Source organism: Musa acuminata, chromosome BXJ3-11 (genome assembly GCF_036884655.1).
Source record: "Musa acuminata AAA Group cultivar baxijiao chromosome BXJ3-11, Cavendish_Baxijiao_AAA, whole genome shotgun sequence".
NCBI lineage: Eukaryota > Viridiplantae > Streptophyta > Magnoliopsida > Zingiberales > Musaceae > Musa > Musa acuminata.
This window is the reverse complement of record NC_088359.1, coordinates 5,821,055-5,835,457: the sequence shown is the minus strand read 5'-3', so window position 1 is coordinate 5,835,457 and position 14,403 is coordinate 5,821,055. Positions and strand designations below refer to the sequence as shown.

The 14,403-nt window shown below is 37.2% G+C and overlaps 2 protein-coding genes across 5 annotated transcripts; one reads left to right on the top strand and one right to left on the bottom strand.

Moving 5' to 3' along the window:
- The first annotated feature begins 3,358 nt into the window (after window positions 1-3,358).
- On the top strand, window positions 3,359-7,904 carry LOC135653438 (enoyl-CoA hydratase 2, peroxisomal-like). Of its 2 annotated transcripts, none has more exons than XM_065175413.1 (11): window positions 3,359-3,520; window positions 3,632-3,654; window positions 3,794-3,899; window positions 4,710-4,780; window positions 4,919-4,991; window positions 5,107-5,146; window positions 5,395-5,467; window positions 5,545-5,695; window positions 6,787-6,857; window positions 7,353-7,526; window positions 7,618-7,904. In XM_065175413.1, exons 1-11 carry the CDS (start codon window positions 3,452-3,454, stop codon window positions 7,700-7,702), a joined length of 936 nt encoding a protein of 311 aa, XP_065031485.1. In that variant the 5' UTR covers window positions 3,359-3,451; the 3' UTR covers window positions 7,703-7,904. The 2 variants fall into 2 exon arrangements, with proteins under 2 accessions (XP_065031485.1, XP_065031486.1); XM_065175414.1 differs by having other exon boundaries at window positions 3,456-3,520; window positions 3,632-3,707.
- A 784-nt stretch (window positions 7,905-8,688) lies between these two features.
- LOC135652394 (RNA pseudouridine synthase 2, chloroplastic-like) lies at window positions 8,689-14,313 on the bottom strand. 3 transcript variants are annotated; one of them, XM_065173273.1, is made up of 8 exons: window positions 13,937-14,307; window positions 13,505-13,648; window positions 11,870-12,139; window positions 11,174-11,376; window positions 9,660-9,738; window positions 9,150-9,325; window positions 8,934-9,066; window positions 8,689-8,811 (listed from the first exon to the last, which is right to left on the bottom strand). In XM_065173273.1, the coding sequence occupies exons 1-7, from the start codon at window positions 14,270-14,272 to the stop codon at window positions 8,952-8,954; spliced, it is 1,323 nt and encodes a 440-aa protein (XP_065029345.1). In that variant the 5' UTR covers window positions 14,273-14,307; the 3' UTR covers window positions 8,689-8,811; window positions 8,934-8,951. The 3 variants fall into 3 exon arrangements, with proteins under 3 accessions (XP_065029345.1, XP_065029343.1, XP_065029346.1); XM_065173271.1 differs by having other exon boundaries at window positions 8,689-9,066; window positions 13,937-14,306; XM_065173274.1 differs by lacking the exons at window positions 8,689-8,811; window positions 8,934-9,066 and having other exon boundaries at window positions 9,192-9,328; window positions 13,937-14,313.
- Window positions 14,314-14,403: the final 90 nt, after the last annotated feature.

The following is a 14,403-nucleotide window of genomic DNA, read 5'->3' as shown; positions in this document are numbered from 1 at the left end:
TTACTTGCATTGGTTGTTATAATGTCATTTCTCACCACAATTATAGCAAACAATATCTTTTCTTGATCTTGACTTGTTTCTATCCATGCGTGAACAACTTCTATCCTTGGACTTTGACATTCCTTTGTTCTCTGACATAAATACTTGTGAATCATTTTGAAATGTTGGTGAATTCTTTCTTCTCAAGTACTCATTCAATAAACGGATAAGTACTTGTGAATCATTTTAAGATGTTGGTAAATTCTTTCTTCTCAAGTACTCATTCAATAAACTGCTTGTTACTTGACATGGTGATAACACCATTTGACATAGAATTACTGAGGGAAACCACTAGTATCTCCCAACTTTCTAACAATGAACTGAGAAGTAACAATGCTTGCAACTCATCATCAAGAGACATTTTCATAGAGGATAATTGGTTAGTAATACTCTATATTTCATTTAAATACTCAACAATAGAACCATCTTCTTTATATTTCAGGTTTACAAGTTTTCTAATCAAGAAAGCTTTGTTCCAGTTGTTTTTTTTTTCATAGAGACCTTCCAACTTTTTTCAAAGAGAATAAGTAGAACTTTCAGTAGAAACATGATGAAAGATACTGTTATTGAGCTACTGTTGAATAAAACTGATCATTTTTTTGTCTAACCTCTTCCACTCATCATCTGTCATAGTTGTGGGCTTTGCACTATTTCCCTACAAAGGTTCATACAAATCTTTACAATACAAGAGATCTTTCATTCATAGTTTTCATATCATCCAATTGTTTACATGCAAGCTAATCATGCGAGAAACACTATCGATCTTCATGTTTGAACACAAAAAATTAAATCACCAAAAACTTGCTCTAATACCAATTGATGGGATAAAAAGAGAGAACAAACTTTATATACGAACAAATACAAGTAGGTCGTAACATGCAGTGGAATTAAATAGAATTACAATAAAATATGATACCAAGATTTACGTGAAAAATCTCTCTAACGTGAAGGGTAAAAACCATAGGGTAAATCAAAGAAAATTCACTATAAAAATAATGAATATACAAATATTAGAGTCTCTCGCACAAAACCCAAATAACAATCACAAGAAAATAATTGGGATATAAGGATTATATCACTGTGCATAATATCCAAAAAATTTTCAAGTAATCACAGTAAGAATCTACGATATGATATAACTTGAGATGAGAATACTACTTAGATGATTGAGAATATTCTCTTTGTATTGTCCTTGTCTTCTTTTTTTTCTTTCCTTCTCTTATTTTTTTACTCTTTTTTCTTCAATCACGTTGATGCTACAGTTTTTTTTTGCCCTTGTTAATATAGTTTTCTACCTCTTTTTAGTAGCGATCATACCTCCCATAGAACGCGCTGTCAACCTAACAATGACCTAAGATTCATGGTTGAGCTACGTGGCATGTGACTATGTCCCCTTGGAACTGATGGCTCTTTCCAGAGGCCTTCGATGAGTTGTCGTAGTTGCATGTGGCTATGTCCCCTTGAAACTGATGGCTCTTTTGATAGGCCTTCGATGAGTTGTCGTAGTTGGTAGTCATAGCAGCACGGACATTATAGTAATTGCAAGCGGTGCAAAGTCTCGAAGTCGTAGGTCTTCTTCAGATCTTCTCCAAGGTATACGTTTGGGATTTCAATGATGCAGCGGTAGTACTCGAAGCCACTCTATATAAGCTATGCGATCCTCCAGATCCATCTTCCCATCCTCGTTTCCTATTCCTGGAGACCATAAAGGAAGACGAAGCTCTCGTTCTTGACCATCTTTAGCGTGGCCTCGTCGTTGGGCAGCGTCGCCCAGCAATGTGGACCGGAAGCGGGAGGGAAGTCGTGCTCCGGCGGGCAATTCTGCAGCGAGTACGGCTACTGCCAAAACGACGCCTTCTATCGCGGCAGCTCCGACGTGCAGTCGGATCGGTATGCCCCTTCGGACGGTGACGCAGCCAACATGGGTACTACAGAAGCTCTTTGGCCTACCCAGAAATAGTGATTCATGTCATGGTCAAATGGCTGATATAAACTGAACTCGTATGGGAGCAATCGGCGGAAGGAGCCCTATGGTTCATCATAAGGACTCATTAATGTGTTCTTGCAGGGGAATGCTAAGGAGAACATCTTAAATGAAACAGCTGCTATCAAAGAAGGTCTCTTTGTGCAAAGTATGAGGCAGTGCTTAGACTATTGATTGAGCCGGATGAAGAGATTGTGGTTCGTATTTGATGAGGTAGATAATTATGATAAGACTCACGTGACATCAGCTGATACCCCACGTCTCTGTCGGACTGACAGCACCTGACAAACACGGGCCGAAACGTCAACCGAGGCCCATTAACGACTCCTCAGGCTCTATCCCCTCACGCCACGCCAACAGCGGTGTCAGACGCTGTCAGATGTATGATCCTGCTCCCTACGGGCAGGCACACCTGGTAACACCAAACTTCCCTATAAATACCCTCGCGTTCTAAACAAGCGGAAGGGAGAACAATAGAGAAACACCGAAAAAAAACATCATGCGACCTTGAACTAACTTGATCATCGGAGGGGTCGGGTCAAGCACCCCGACCCGACCTGTGCGCAGGAACGAAGACGAGGCGATTCTCTCTGGACCCACCAGGCAAGGAGCCCCTTCCTAGAGGAAACGGCGACCCACCTCCACGACCGAACCGACCGAGCCAGCGATCTCAGTAGTTCTGAGGAACCCCCTTTGGAGATCCCCCGTCATCCGGACCCGAACCGAGCCGCGTCGGCCCCGAGGCCACGACTCAAGATAGTTTACACAAACAGTATTCATTGTCACTTATATGAAATATTTTTTATTTGATGTATTTTTATCGATGTAATTACTCTCATGTGTATCGAGAGGCTAAGCAATGCATAAATTGATCGAGATTTAGTAGTTCATAATAGTTTGTATTTTGTTTGCAAGAGAGATTGATCGATTCTCTTCAATTTTATGTGTTCTCTTCTATGGAGGATGTACTCATTTTTTTTTTTACTTGATATTGAAAAAAAAGATTGAAATTGTTGGAGAAAATAATTTAAAATAAAAATAATTTAAAATATTTAAATTAATATATAAAAATTAATCATTATACAATATGTTTTAAATTATAACTGAAAATAAGAAATGTTATTTATTAATATAATAATTAACTATTTCGAGTTTCGACATTTAATTAATATTTTAGTTTGGCTTTTTTTTAATAAGTATAAACAATTATTATATTTTTTTGATGAGGAGAAATGTGGAGCTTTACACGTAATCGGATCGCAGGCCATGACTGGTGGAACTCAGTGTACTGCGTTTGGCGTAGTCCACTGAATCCGCAGGCGATATTTCTTTCACCGGTGGCGGCGCGATCACTATTCGTTTCCGTCTCCTCGATCTGTTAAGAGTGTTGCACGGGTTCTCTCTCTTGTTCCTCGAGGAGACCGAGCCATGACGAGTTCCGATCGCTCGGCGCCCGCCATCGATCCCGATCTGGTGATCTCTCACAAGTTCTCCGAGGTGATCTATCCCACTTCTCTTCTCGAGGCTTTTGTCCTCGAGGAATTTGGTCGCTTGGTTGGTGATGTCGGTTTCGTTCTTTTGATCCTTTCTTCCTTTTATTTCCCGCAGACTTCGTTTTGCTATACTGAAAGGTTTGTTCGATGCGTCAAGATCCGGCGTCTCTCGGCTTACTTGCCTTCTTCCTGTTCGATAAAATGCTTTCCCTTTTCTATTTCGTTTTCTTTATTGTCACTTCTTTTTTATCGTCGTCGTCGTCTCTGTTGCGAATAGAGATGCGGCGCTCTATGCTTTGGGGGTCGGAGCATGCGCTGGAGATGCAGTGGACGAGAAGGAGCTCAACTACGTTTACCATAGGAACGGGCAAAAGTCCATCCAGGTTACATTTGGAAGCTTTCTGTAGAGTTATTCTTCGTCTCATACTTCGATTGGGTTTTGTGTAACATGTTCGACACTTGTTTAGAGGTAAAAGTGTCTCTGCTAGAGGCTCGATTGTTGTTGTTTATTAAAAGTAATGGAGGAGGTCTAACCCTTCAATTAGACACAAAGTTTTGTGCATCCTATTTAATTGCAAATTTATGGTATTGTAAATCCTTGCCTTCTAGAGTTGTTCTTTGTAGCTTTGGATTTAAAATTTGCTTCTATTAATAGTTACTGCAAAACAATACGTAAATGGAGGCAAGTGCTTCGATAATCTATTTTCCTAAGTTTTGGTCAACATCTTAATGAGTCTTAGCTGTGGTTTAGATGGATGTTTCGTTGCTTGTAGTGTACGTTTTGAGCAGTATAAAATGTTCTTGTAAAAAGGAAGGCAACATTGAACATATAGAATAAATTGGATCCTTGGAAATTTGTAAATTAGAGTCATAGTCAATAGTGTTTGAGTTGAAGACTCTTATAACTGAATCAATCAAACTACAGATAGAGCATGATTTATAGGGTGATTATGAACAGATGTACCAAGCCTTCCCTTATGTTTGGTGGTGCTGCTATGACACTTATTGGTTTCACTGGTTTGCTTATTTATTCCATTTTTGTTTTATGAATAATAGATTTAAGCCCTTAAGATCATTGTAAATCTATGACATGTTATTAGTCTCTGAAGTCTACATCATCTTGCATCTTGGTCGGTGCTTACTCTGGTTGGAGATACAAATTACTTCTCTTTATTGAAATCATGAAAATGTAGGTTTTGCCCACTTTTGCGGCTCTCTTTCCTTTTGCAGAAGGTCTTGGACTTGAAAAAGTTAGTGGACTGCAGTGAGTAATTTCCATGTATATTATTTATATTATTGATTATTGATAATACTAGCATATTGTTGTCTTAGCATTTCAAGTTGATCCAAAAATTTGTTCTATTGTCGCATTGCTTAACTAAGTGTTGCATTCTTTATGCAGATATGATCCTAGGCTTCTTTTGCATGGTCAACAATACATAGAAATCTTTCGGCCTCTACCTTCAAGTGGCTCTGTAAGATTTCAGTCATCTAAATTGTCAATTATATGTAGTTTACTTTAGTTGCCAACTCACGGGTTTGACATCCAGTAAGCACTATAGCATTTACGCTCGTGTTTTCTTCCCCCAGATTGTAAATAAGGTAGCAATTGCTGGCTTGCATGACAAAGGTGTGTTTTTTTCTTGTTTGATCTTCAGCTCTAGTTTTTCTAACTTTTTCTACTTGCAAATTACTCTGTCGAAGTGAAACTGCTTATTTCAGTTATTTTTTCACGTGTCCTGTGACATATGGGAATACATTCCACCTTGTTCTTATCATGCTTACGGAAAGAAATCGATATTTCTTAAACATGTAGTAAATTATGTTAGATTTTGGATTTATGTTATAGTTACATGGACTTTAGTAAATTTTGTACAGGCAAAGCGACTATTATTGAGCTTGAAACTACAAGTTATTTGAAAGAATCTGGTGAAGCATTGTGCATGAACAGGTCAGTGGGATGCCAATGGTTACACTACCAAGTGGCAGCTTTTGAGCAACATCTTCTAAACTGCCTGTCTTCTGCAGAAGCACAATCTACTTGCGTGGTTCTGGAGGTTTTTCAAGCTCATCTCATCCATATTCATATAAAACCTACCCAGATACTCAGATTTTACATGTTTCAGTTCCCAAACATCAACCTACTGTAGTATATGAAGATACTATCCAACAATCTCAGGTTTGTTACTTTGATCAACAGATTGATTGTTGCATGAGCCATTGTACCAATGTTGATTTTTCCAATACTTTGGATATATTACTTATGCATAGATTTAATTGAGAATTTGAGATTGCTGATTATGTATATGGGATCTTACATATGCTAATTTGTTCTGTTTTCTTTATTGAATTTATGCACACTGCATTTCATTTCTCATATCCTCCGTAATGTGGTCTCTTATATCTGAGGAGCCAATACTTGATGTCTATTGATAAGTTCTCAGGTAAGTGAACATGTGAAGATTTTTTGCTAATTTTCATTAATATGTTATGTCATATGACTTTATGTACTGGATGCATTTTCTTTTGCATCTGCTTAGTTATTTACCATTTAGCATTTCCCATGTAGACGATTCGTTCAATGAGGTGTAAACTTTTCTAGCAGTGTTACAACTGTAGCTAAGCACATAAGAATTATACAGTTGTGATCCCTGATAAAGTCGAATATGAGCATGTCTTAACATAGTTTAATATAAATGGTATCCCGGTCTTTGACATAATGAACTACAAGGAGTCACTTTGCAACGTTGTGAATTCTGATATATCCTCATGTGATGAGATTTTTTCTGTAACAGCTATACCTGTAAGAGTGTTACATGCACTTTTGCATTAATACTCATAAGCTATCAGATACATATATGTGTTATATGAGTCAGATACTTGTTAGACTTTAATAATGTTGTTTTCCCTATATCAAACAACATAACAATATAAGAAGTGGATATTTTTATGATTTTAGTGCTTATTATGAACTCAACTCCCAATAGCCACATTATCACAAAATTGCAACATAAGTACCATCAGTTTTTATTATTCTTTTCCTGCATATCCTTGTACCCAATTGTCTCCTTGCCAAGTATTGTCATCAGGATGCTGACCCATTTCAGTTGTTGATATGTCAGTTTGTGTTGCAGACATGTCTCAACATTTTTGTTACAGCCAGTTAATAATGGAACATTCTTTTCTAATTTAATGACCATTATCCAGGGAACTTCAAGCCTTTCTTTTACCTGTTAAATGAACTTATACCTTTATACGATGCAATCGCAGGCTCTGTTATATAGGTTATCAGGTGATTACAATCCTCTCCATGCAGACCCAATGATAGCACAGGCTGCAGGGTAAGCTATAAAATTATGTTTTTTGCCCTTGGTTCAATATTTTGTTTTTGTTTTTAATGTTCTTATTTTCTTCTTTGCTCTATGATAAGTGGAATAATGTTGCTATTATGACCACTAACTCTACTACTTTTAACGATTTATAGTGTCACAATGAAAGAGCACGTTTAGATGAGACCTGATCTAGTTGTAACAGATCTCAGTGAACTGTAATAGAAAATTATTAGTTGTTCTCAGGTGGTCACAGTGCGGCCCTGGATGCCTAATCATTTCTCTTATCCATTCTTTTTTTTCTTTTTGGTTATTGCCTATCTTAAATATCTAGGGTATTTTTCTTCCTGAAACAAAAGCTTACTTTATAGTAAAGTTTCATATATCCAAGTTTTTGATTGATGATGATTAGCTAGTCTCCCAGTTGTTTCAAAAGCTTTTAGTGTAATTTTTATTTGTGATCAATCTTCTTGACATATAAAGGAATGACCTATATTGACTTCCAAGGTTTGCTCGCCCAATACTGCACGGCTTGTGTACCCTTGGATTTGCTGTCAGAGCCATCATAAAATGTATTTGCAATGGGGAACAGACGACGGTGAGAAACATCTTTGGTCGTTTTCTTTTACATGTATATCCTGGAGAAACTTTAGTGACAGAGATGTGGCTTGAAGGCTCAAGGCAAGTTTTCTATTGTGTCTTTTGTTCCATTATGTTTTCTATCTTAGTGTACACAATGTCTGTTAACCCAAACCAGAATTTGCATTTGCAGAGTCATATATCAGACTAAGGTGAAGGAGCGAAACCGAGCTGTCCTCTCTGGCTATGTGCTACTCAAGCACAACTCATCCTTGTGAAATCAGACTTGGGCACAGGATCATGATGAACGTTGGGGACAGGTTCTTACCTTTGTTGATATCACATAAGTTGTAAGCTCATATCGGGAAATAAGTGAGATACATCTGTCGATAATGCCATATAAAGCTGTTGCACCAATGACAACGTTCAACTTGGTTTAGTATCTCCTTTTCTAATGTATTCTCATGTTTTTATGTGTAATGATGTGCTAGCCCTAACTTTTTAGATACCCTTTATGGACTTGTGATAAAGATATGTGGAGTTAATCTTTAGCTTATGCAGTATATGCTACAAATACAGGAATACTGAGTTAATTCTGTTGAAATATGAACTGACAGTTAGGGCACAGACCACACATGCCTATGATGGATGTCTAGGATATCCGGGAAGTATGCATTTCTCCTTAACGAGGAGGTATAATATTCAAACACAAAGATGACTTGGGAGTTGAATAATATATATATCTACCCAACCCACTTAGATCAAGTTCAGGTGTCCTAAGCCGGTGATGGACGATCATAACAACAAATCATGTCAGGGACTTGATCATCACGCCGAGTTCGAGGAATGAGAGCGACTGTCATGATCCGACTGTTCTATCAGATGTTTTCCCTATCACGACAGGTGAAGCAGGAAAGAGAAAGGTTTCGAGATAGATGGACACGGATACAAAGAGTTTGGACTCCGCCACTACATGCATATACAAATCAAAAAATATATATCAAATGTATCGTTAACATAAAATTATATGCACACAAAGTTAGTTCTCAAATTCCAACATTTCACTAACCAGCAGTAGATCTTTTAGGTATACGAATTCACTGTGAATGAATATGACATCATCAGTAGATCTTTGGTAGGTGCACCATGGAACTCACATAGCCACTACATCATGTATTTGGAGCCTTAAACTTGCCAATCCAATCCACATGCATAGTTCACCGCCTTTATCTTGTATGGTCCACAAGATACAAAAAGCTCAGTCTTGCAAGACCATCAAACCAAATATATTGATGTTGGCCAACAACTTAAACAACTTGTGTGTTGGGGTTATATTGTCATCCAAATGTCATATTGATGCCTCGGGCTCACTCCTCACAATCCAATTCTAGTATGGAATTAAAGTTAGTTTGAGACTGTAGCAAATACTATCACAACTGTTCTACAATTGCATTAAGTAACCACCACATTATTCTGATATAGTGATCAAGTTCTCATGCTGTCACACACCTGGTCCGCTTCCATCTCCTAAATCTTTGCACAACAGTCAGATATAGATCGGAGCTGATCCAATACCTTGGAAAAATCATCAGGTGGCGGGCATGAAAATTGTAGGAATTCACCTGTGTGAGGATGCTTAAATCTATAAAGCAACAGAAAACATGAAGTTGGTAAGCTTAGAGAAGCAGAGTATCAACATCAAATGAGTTTGGAGTAGATCCTTACCCTATTGAAAAAGCATGGAGGCATGGCCTTTGCAATTTCGATATTATGTTTGAGAGGTGGCCATGGTAAGTTGGAGGAGTTCTTGGTCTGAGAAGTGACAGAGCCATGTCTTTCGTACCTCCATACACTTCGTCGCCCAACAGGGGAATTCCAAGGTACTTTGCATGCGCACGGATCTACTGGGTGATGGAAGCATTACAACATACAAAATAGATGTGTATCCCAGAGAAAGTAATGCACATTGATGTTAGATTTAATGAAAAGTATTCCAGGTTGAGTCTAATATGATTATTGCTAATTTTGATGAATCAAACAAGTAATGAAATGGTTTTTTGTATGGCCTTGTAAAGGAACTTCAATTAAAGGATACGGGAAATTCCTAAAAAGCATATAATGGATCCTTTTATCTTACAAAAGTATAGGAATATAAATCGGATCAACGTCAGTGACTAAAATTATAATTTTATCTATGAACCTTTTTAATGTGAAAAACAGTCCACATATTTATACCTGATGAGTGCGACCTGTTTCCAGTCTCCACTGCACCAGAGCTGCCCCACCACCCATGAAATCCTCGATTACCTTGTACCTAAAATCAACAAGTCAAATGTGAAAGATACTTTCGATGCAAAAAAAAAAAAAAAAAAAAAAACCTGGGTTATAGTAGACTGCAAAGGATAGCTCTTCACAGGCACCAAACAAAGATTGTGATGAATGTGTGGGAGCAACATATTTTTATTTACCACATAAAACATGTCCCCATGCCTATCACAGTGAGAAGTTATCTCACGCACACACAATGAGATCTAGCCTGAAGAACACAGATACCTACATATAGGCCATCAAGGCCTTGTATGATCTTATAGCCTGTTGAAATCTTAACAACAAAATGCCCTTGAATATAACAATATTTTCGCTTCTGCATCAAGAAACATTTCTCCAACAATTAAAAGACATGCGGCAAAATAAAATCAAAATAGATTCTGAAATATCACATTGGGAGTTTAAATAATAAAAAACTTTGACAACACAAATTCATCAAAGATGGAATTCCCAGATACATAAGAGCAAATAAGGAATCAAAGCTTAGAAGTAACAGCTTATTCAAGTAATGATATAGTTTGTTGTTTTTATTTTCTTTTCAATTGAAAGTGGCAACTGATAACTGTTTATGGTCGAACAACAATTTTTTCAAACATCCTTCTTCTGAACATGTCCACTCAATTGTCATAACTCGAAGAGTTGGAAAAATTAGCTGGTTGAATGTGATTTCCGTTCAACCAATGGATTATTCCTGATCAAGTTTCTTCTTTCAGGCAATTTCCTTGATGCAAATTCAATTTAAATTCTGCAGTTCTTTCTTTGCCTAAGTTTGCTCTGAGTGTTCTAGAATCAACTTTAGTTGCATTTGTAGAAAAATTTTGTACTTTCGGACTGTCTCGGTTTAACAAAAAGGTAATATTAGCTCAAATTTGAATTGATAATCAAGATAAACAAAAACTTCCATATTAACGAATGCTGGTTATCATATTAATGAAACCTTTAGGTTTTTTTTATCCTCAGAAAGTTAATCCTGCTTACTGCTTAGAGCTTAAGATTGTGTGACCAACAATTGCAGCTCTTGCCCAACATCATGCTTTGAAGTTTTCTTTCAAGCGAAGCATGCCCAAGTAAAGGTTTCAAAAGTATTTCATTGCTTTCTTGTCATTTCAATATATATAAAAGTAGAATATAGTAATCAATTAACTAAAGCAAATAATAGTTTAAAGAATCTCCTTTCAATCAAAAAGCAACATTACTTTTGAAAATAACAAAGAGATCAGAGTCAATACTCTCAAGTGTTCAATTGATCCCATTGTCAGAATTAGGGAAGAGAAGACTGGTAGTCACTCCATTACTTACATTTCCAAGTAGCCTCTCTCTAATTTATTTTGTTAAGAAATCTTAAACAATTATAAGACAACATGCATTATATAGATTGGAAGAAGAATGGATGATGCAAGAAAAGAATTTACATCAATCACCTACTAGCAGCATAGCGAGCATGTCTACTGTTATTCAAACCAGAAACAGCAACCATCCGAATCCTGTTGTTAGAATCACGAGCTATGGGTATTTCTATCCTTCCATAACTTGGATTAGGAACTCCAGAAGTAAGACTCATGTATACTCTATGGATTGTATGTTTTTTGAACTGCTCAGCTAGGTGGGCATGGGAATGGTCATCCTGTCACCAAAAAGTTAAAAAAATAATATGAAAGCCCACGTTTTATTTTCACAATCTGACTTGTAATGAAGTGGCATGTAATAGCAATCCAAAAACAATGATGCAAATAATGAACTGTTAGATATTTCGTATCAAGCAACTATGCAGTTCAATTGAAGAGTATGAAGGGTTGAACTTCTAACAATAGAACTTGTAGATCATTGTAGCCAATACATTGCAATTTACTGCTATCCACCTTGTACAAATTGTCCTATAGAGAAAAGGAATTCCTAGTAATTTCAATTAGTCTAAAATATGGATGCAGATGCTGATCCAGTCATAAGTGGAGATACTCCATACATAATTTACCATGCATCTCAAACATGGGTCTGTTGGAACATGCTTGGAGCAGCATGTTAATTCCTAGTCCATCTCATGGATTATAGAAAAAAAGAAAGTGCTCAACAGGATATCAGCAGACAACTATCATATATCTCCAGAAATTGCTGCTCACCTTGGCTACAACAAGAAGTCCACTTGTCCCCTTGTCCAATCTGTGCACAATACCAGGACGAACAAGAGCCTCATAATTTTCTACGCCCACTTCTTCCATGGAAGACTGATCAGCACAAACTTCTTCAGTGTCACTGTCAGATGATTCAGAACATTCCTCAGTGTCAGAAATTTGGATATTGTTTGCAAATGCTCTTATTGGAAGCCTACAGTGGTGAAGAATAGCATTTACTAGTGTCCCATTAGCATTTCCAGGGGCTGGGTGAACAACCTAAAAATAGCACATATAACAAGCAAAGTTAAGATGAAAAACCAGTGGATCAGTTAAAAGAAACAAGGCCTGCAAATTAAATGATAAACAAAGATGAAAACAAAAAACAGTAAGCACAATTTTAAAATTGAAAAGAATAAATGCATTGTCAAAACGTATGCAGTAAGAGTGTAAAGTATATGCCTATTCAATGGTTATTCATACATTCAAATTTCTAAGATAAATTGGAAAAATAATATAAATTGCTATATGACGTTTGTATAAACATTTCATCTTCCATAAGATGAAGGCATCACTAAACAATGAGACAATTCTACAAATTTATTTGTTGATAATGAAACCAAAAACCACCAAACTTGATTCTCACTAGGACTGATCAAAGGCTATTGTTATATCTCTCTCTCAGTTACACTCAATAACTACATATAAAGAAAGGTGTTACAATAACTTATTTTCTATAGCTAATGTATTTACAGCAAGTAGTGCTTTTGAATGGATCATCATAAATGTATTATTCTCTCACACAAAGGATTCTAATGACCTATTGTTCTGTTCTTTCAACAAGAAAGCATCAATATAGTGCTATATAAACAAGTTTGCGAATCACATTTTAGGGCCTTGTTCATCCTGGTAGTGCAGGCAACATGTCTCCCACAATTGGTATCAGAACATGATTTAGATGACTTGGATCATTCATCATACCAAAGCTAAATGATGCATCGCATTGTACTATAAATAATTGTTCTCCAAGCCAGACATTCAACATCTTATCTGTATTGAACATCTGTAGGATTGTGTGATTGAAACTATCATCATGGTAAGATTTTCGAGGAACGATTTCTATCCAAGTTCTGAATCCAATATGAACTGACTTGTTATTAAATAATTCGCTACTTATATGCATATAAGATAGTGCTGGCGTGCTATAGATAAATACAAGCAAGATGGCATGATATGTCCTGAAGAGTACTGCAATCAAACAATAACCAAAAGATGAGGATCCCATAAGTTGGCTTGTCTAAAATTTGAGTCCATCTTACAAAGGAACTTTGCAAGCGAATACCAGATAATAATTGTGTGATGTCATAGCTTGCTAGTCTAGTAGAGAGTGATAGGTAATTCAAACAATTAAAAGGAATGTAAAAGAATACTCCAAAGTCAAATGAAATATATGAAAATCTTGAAGCATTAACATATAACACTCGAACATAGTTAAACTAACCATGTTGTAACTCCCATCTATATCAATTTCAATTTAGCACTTCCATTTCATGGTTAAATCAGTGATGAAATACTAATAATGCTGAAAGTATACCATCAATAATATAAAATGAACAAACTTGACCTACACCAACAACAAATTACCATATGTGCAGGTTTGTTGACAACGAGAACATGCTCATCTTCATATACAATATCCAAAGGCATATCTTCTGGTTCAGCCTTCAAAGGTTGCAACTTGGAGATCATGCAGCTAACCATGTCCCCTCCTTTGATAATATGGGAAACCTACCAAGATGAATACAAATAGAAAATAAGCACACCGACAAACAAGAACACATCAATATATACTTGGACATCAAATTATAATGACAATTCACTGAAACAATAAATGCTAGTATATATTAAGATCAAGTCGATTTGTTTGTTCCATGTATGAATTAGAAAATGCTAAGTGTTCCTTTTCCTTTTGCTGAGAAAATCCATCACCTTATCTTTCCTATATTCCCATATTATGAGACTCGATTATTACGATCATTGCTAACAAATGGTACTATAAACTCGAGCTCTTATTACCTTGTTAACGGTTCGGCCATTGACGGCGACGAGGCCGGAGCGGATGCTCGACTGAATCCGAGCTCGACTGACCCCTCGAATCCGAGAGGAGATCCAGGAATCGATCCTCGTCTTCTCCGCTCCGACCTCGATCCTCTCTTCCAGCCGCACCCCGGCATGGTTGACTCTAATCTCACCACGAGGAGGAGGCGACTCCGGGTCCAGATCCGGATAAGAACTGCATTGAAGAGCCCTGGGAGGAACCCTAGACCGGTTAGGGTTTCGACGGAGAAGGTTGAGAGAGGAGAAAGAAGAGGAGGACGCAGCAGCCGGAAGCAGCGGCAGCATCGTCATCATCCGACGACGAACGGGCGGTTCGATAATGGGAGAACCCAAATACCATCATCTTCCAATCAGGGATCGACAATCTCAAAGCAGATCTTGTGCTGCACCCTTCGACTCGATCGACCTTGATCCGCTAATGGACG

What these genes read in the sequence shown, in the direction of transcription:
- LOC135653438 (XM_065175413.1), top strand. Translation starts at nt 3,452, where the DNA reads ATGACGAGTTCCGATCGCTCGGCGCCCGCCATCGATCCCGATCTGGTG. An exon ending in TGCTGGCTTGCATGACAAAG is followed by an intron (nt 5,147 to 5,394) that starts GTGTGTTTTTTT and finishes AATTTTGTACAG; the next exon opens with GCAAAGCGACTATTATTGAG. An exon ending in ATACTATCCAACAATCTCAG is followed by an intron (nt 5,696 to 6,786) that starts GTTTGTTACTTT and finishes ATGCAATCGCAG; the next exon opens with GCTCTGTTATATAGGTTATC.
- LOC135652394 (XM_065173273.1), bottom strand. Translation starts at nt 14,272, where the DNA reads ATGATGACGATGCTGCCGCTGCTTCCGGCTGCTGCGTCCTCCTCTTCT. An exon ending in TCAACAAACCTGCACATATG is followed by an intron (nt 12,140 to 13,504) that starts GTAATTTGTTGT and finishes TGCTATTTTTAG; the next exon opens with GTTGTTCACCCAGCCCCTGG. An exon ending in GCTCGCTATGCTGCTAGTAG is followed by an intron (nt 9,739 to 11,173) that starts GTGATTGATGTA and finishes TGTTGATTTTAG; the next exon opens with GTACAAGGTAATCGAGGATT.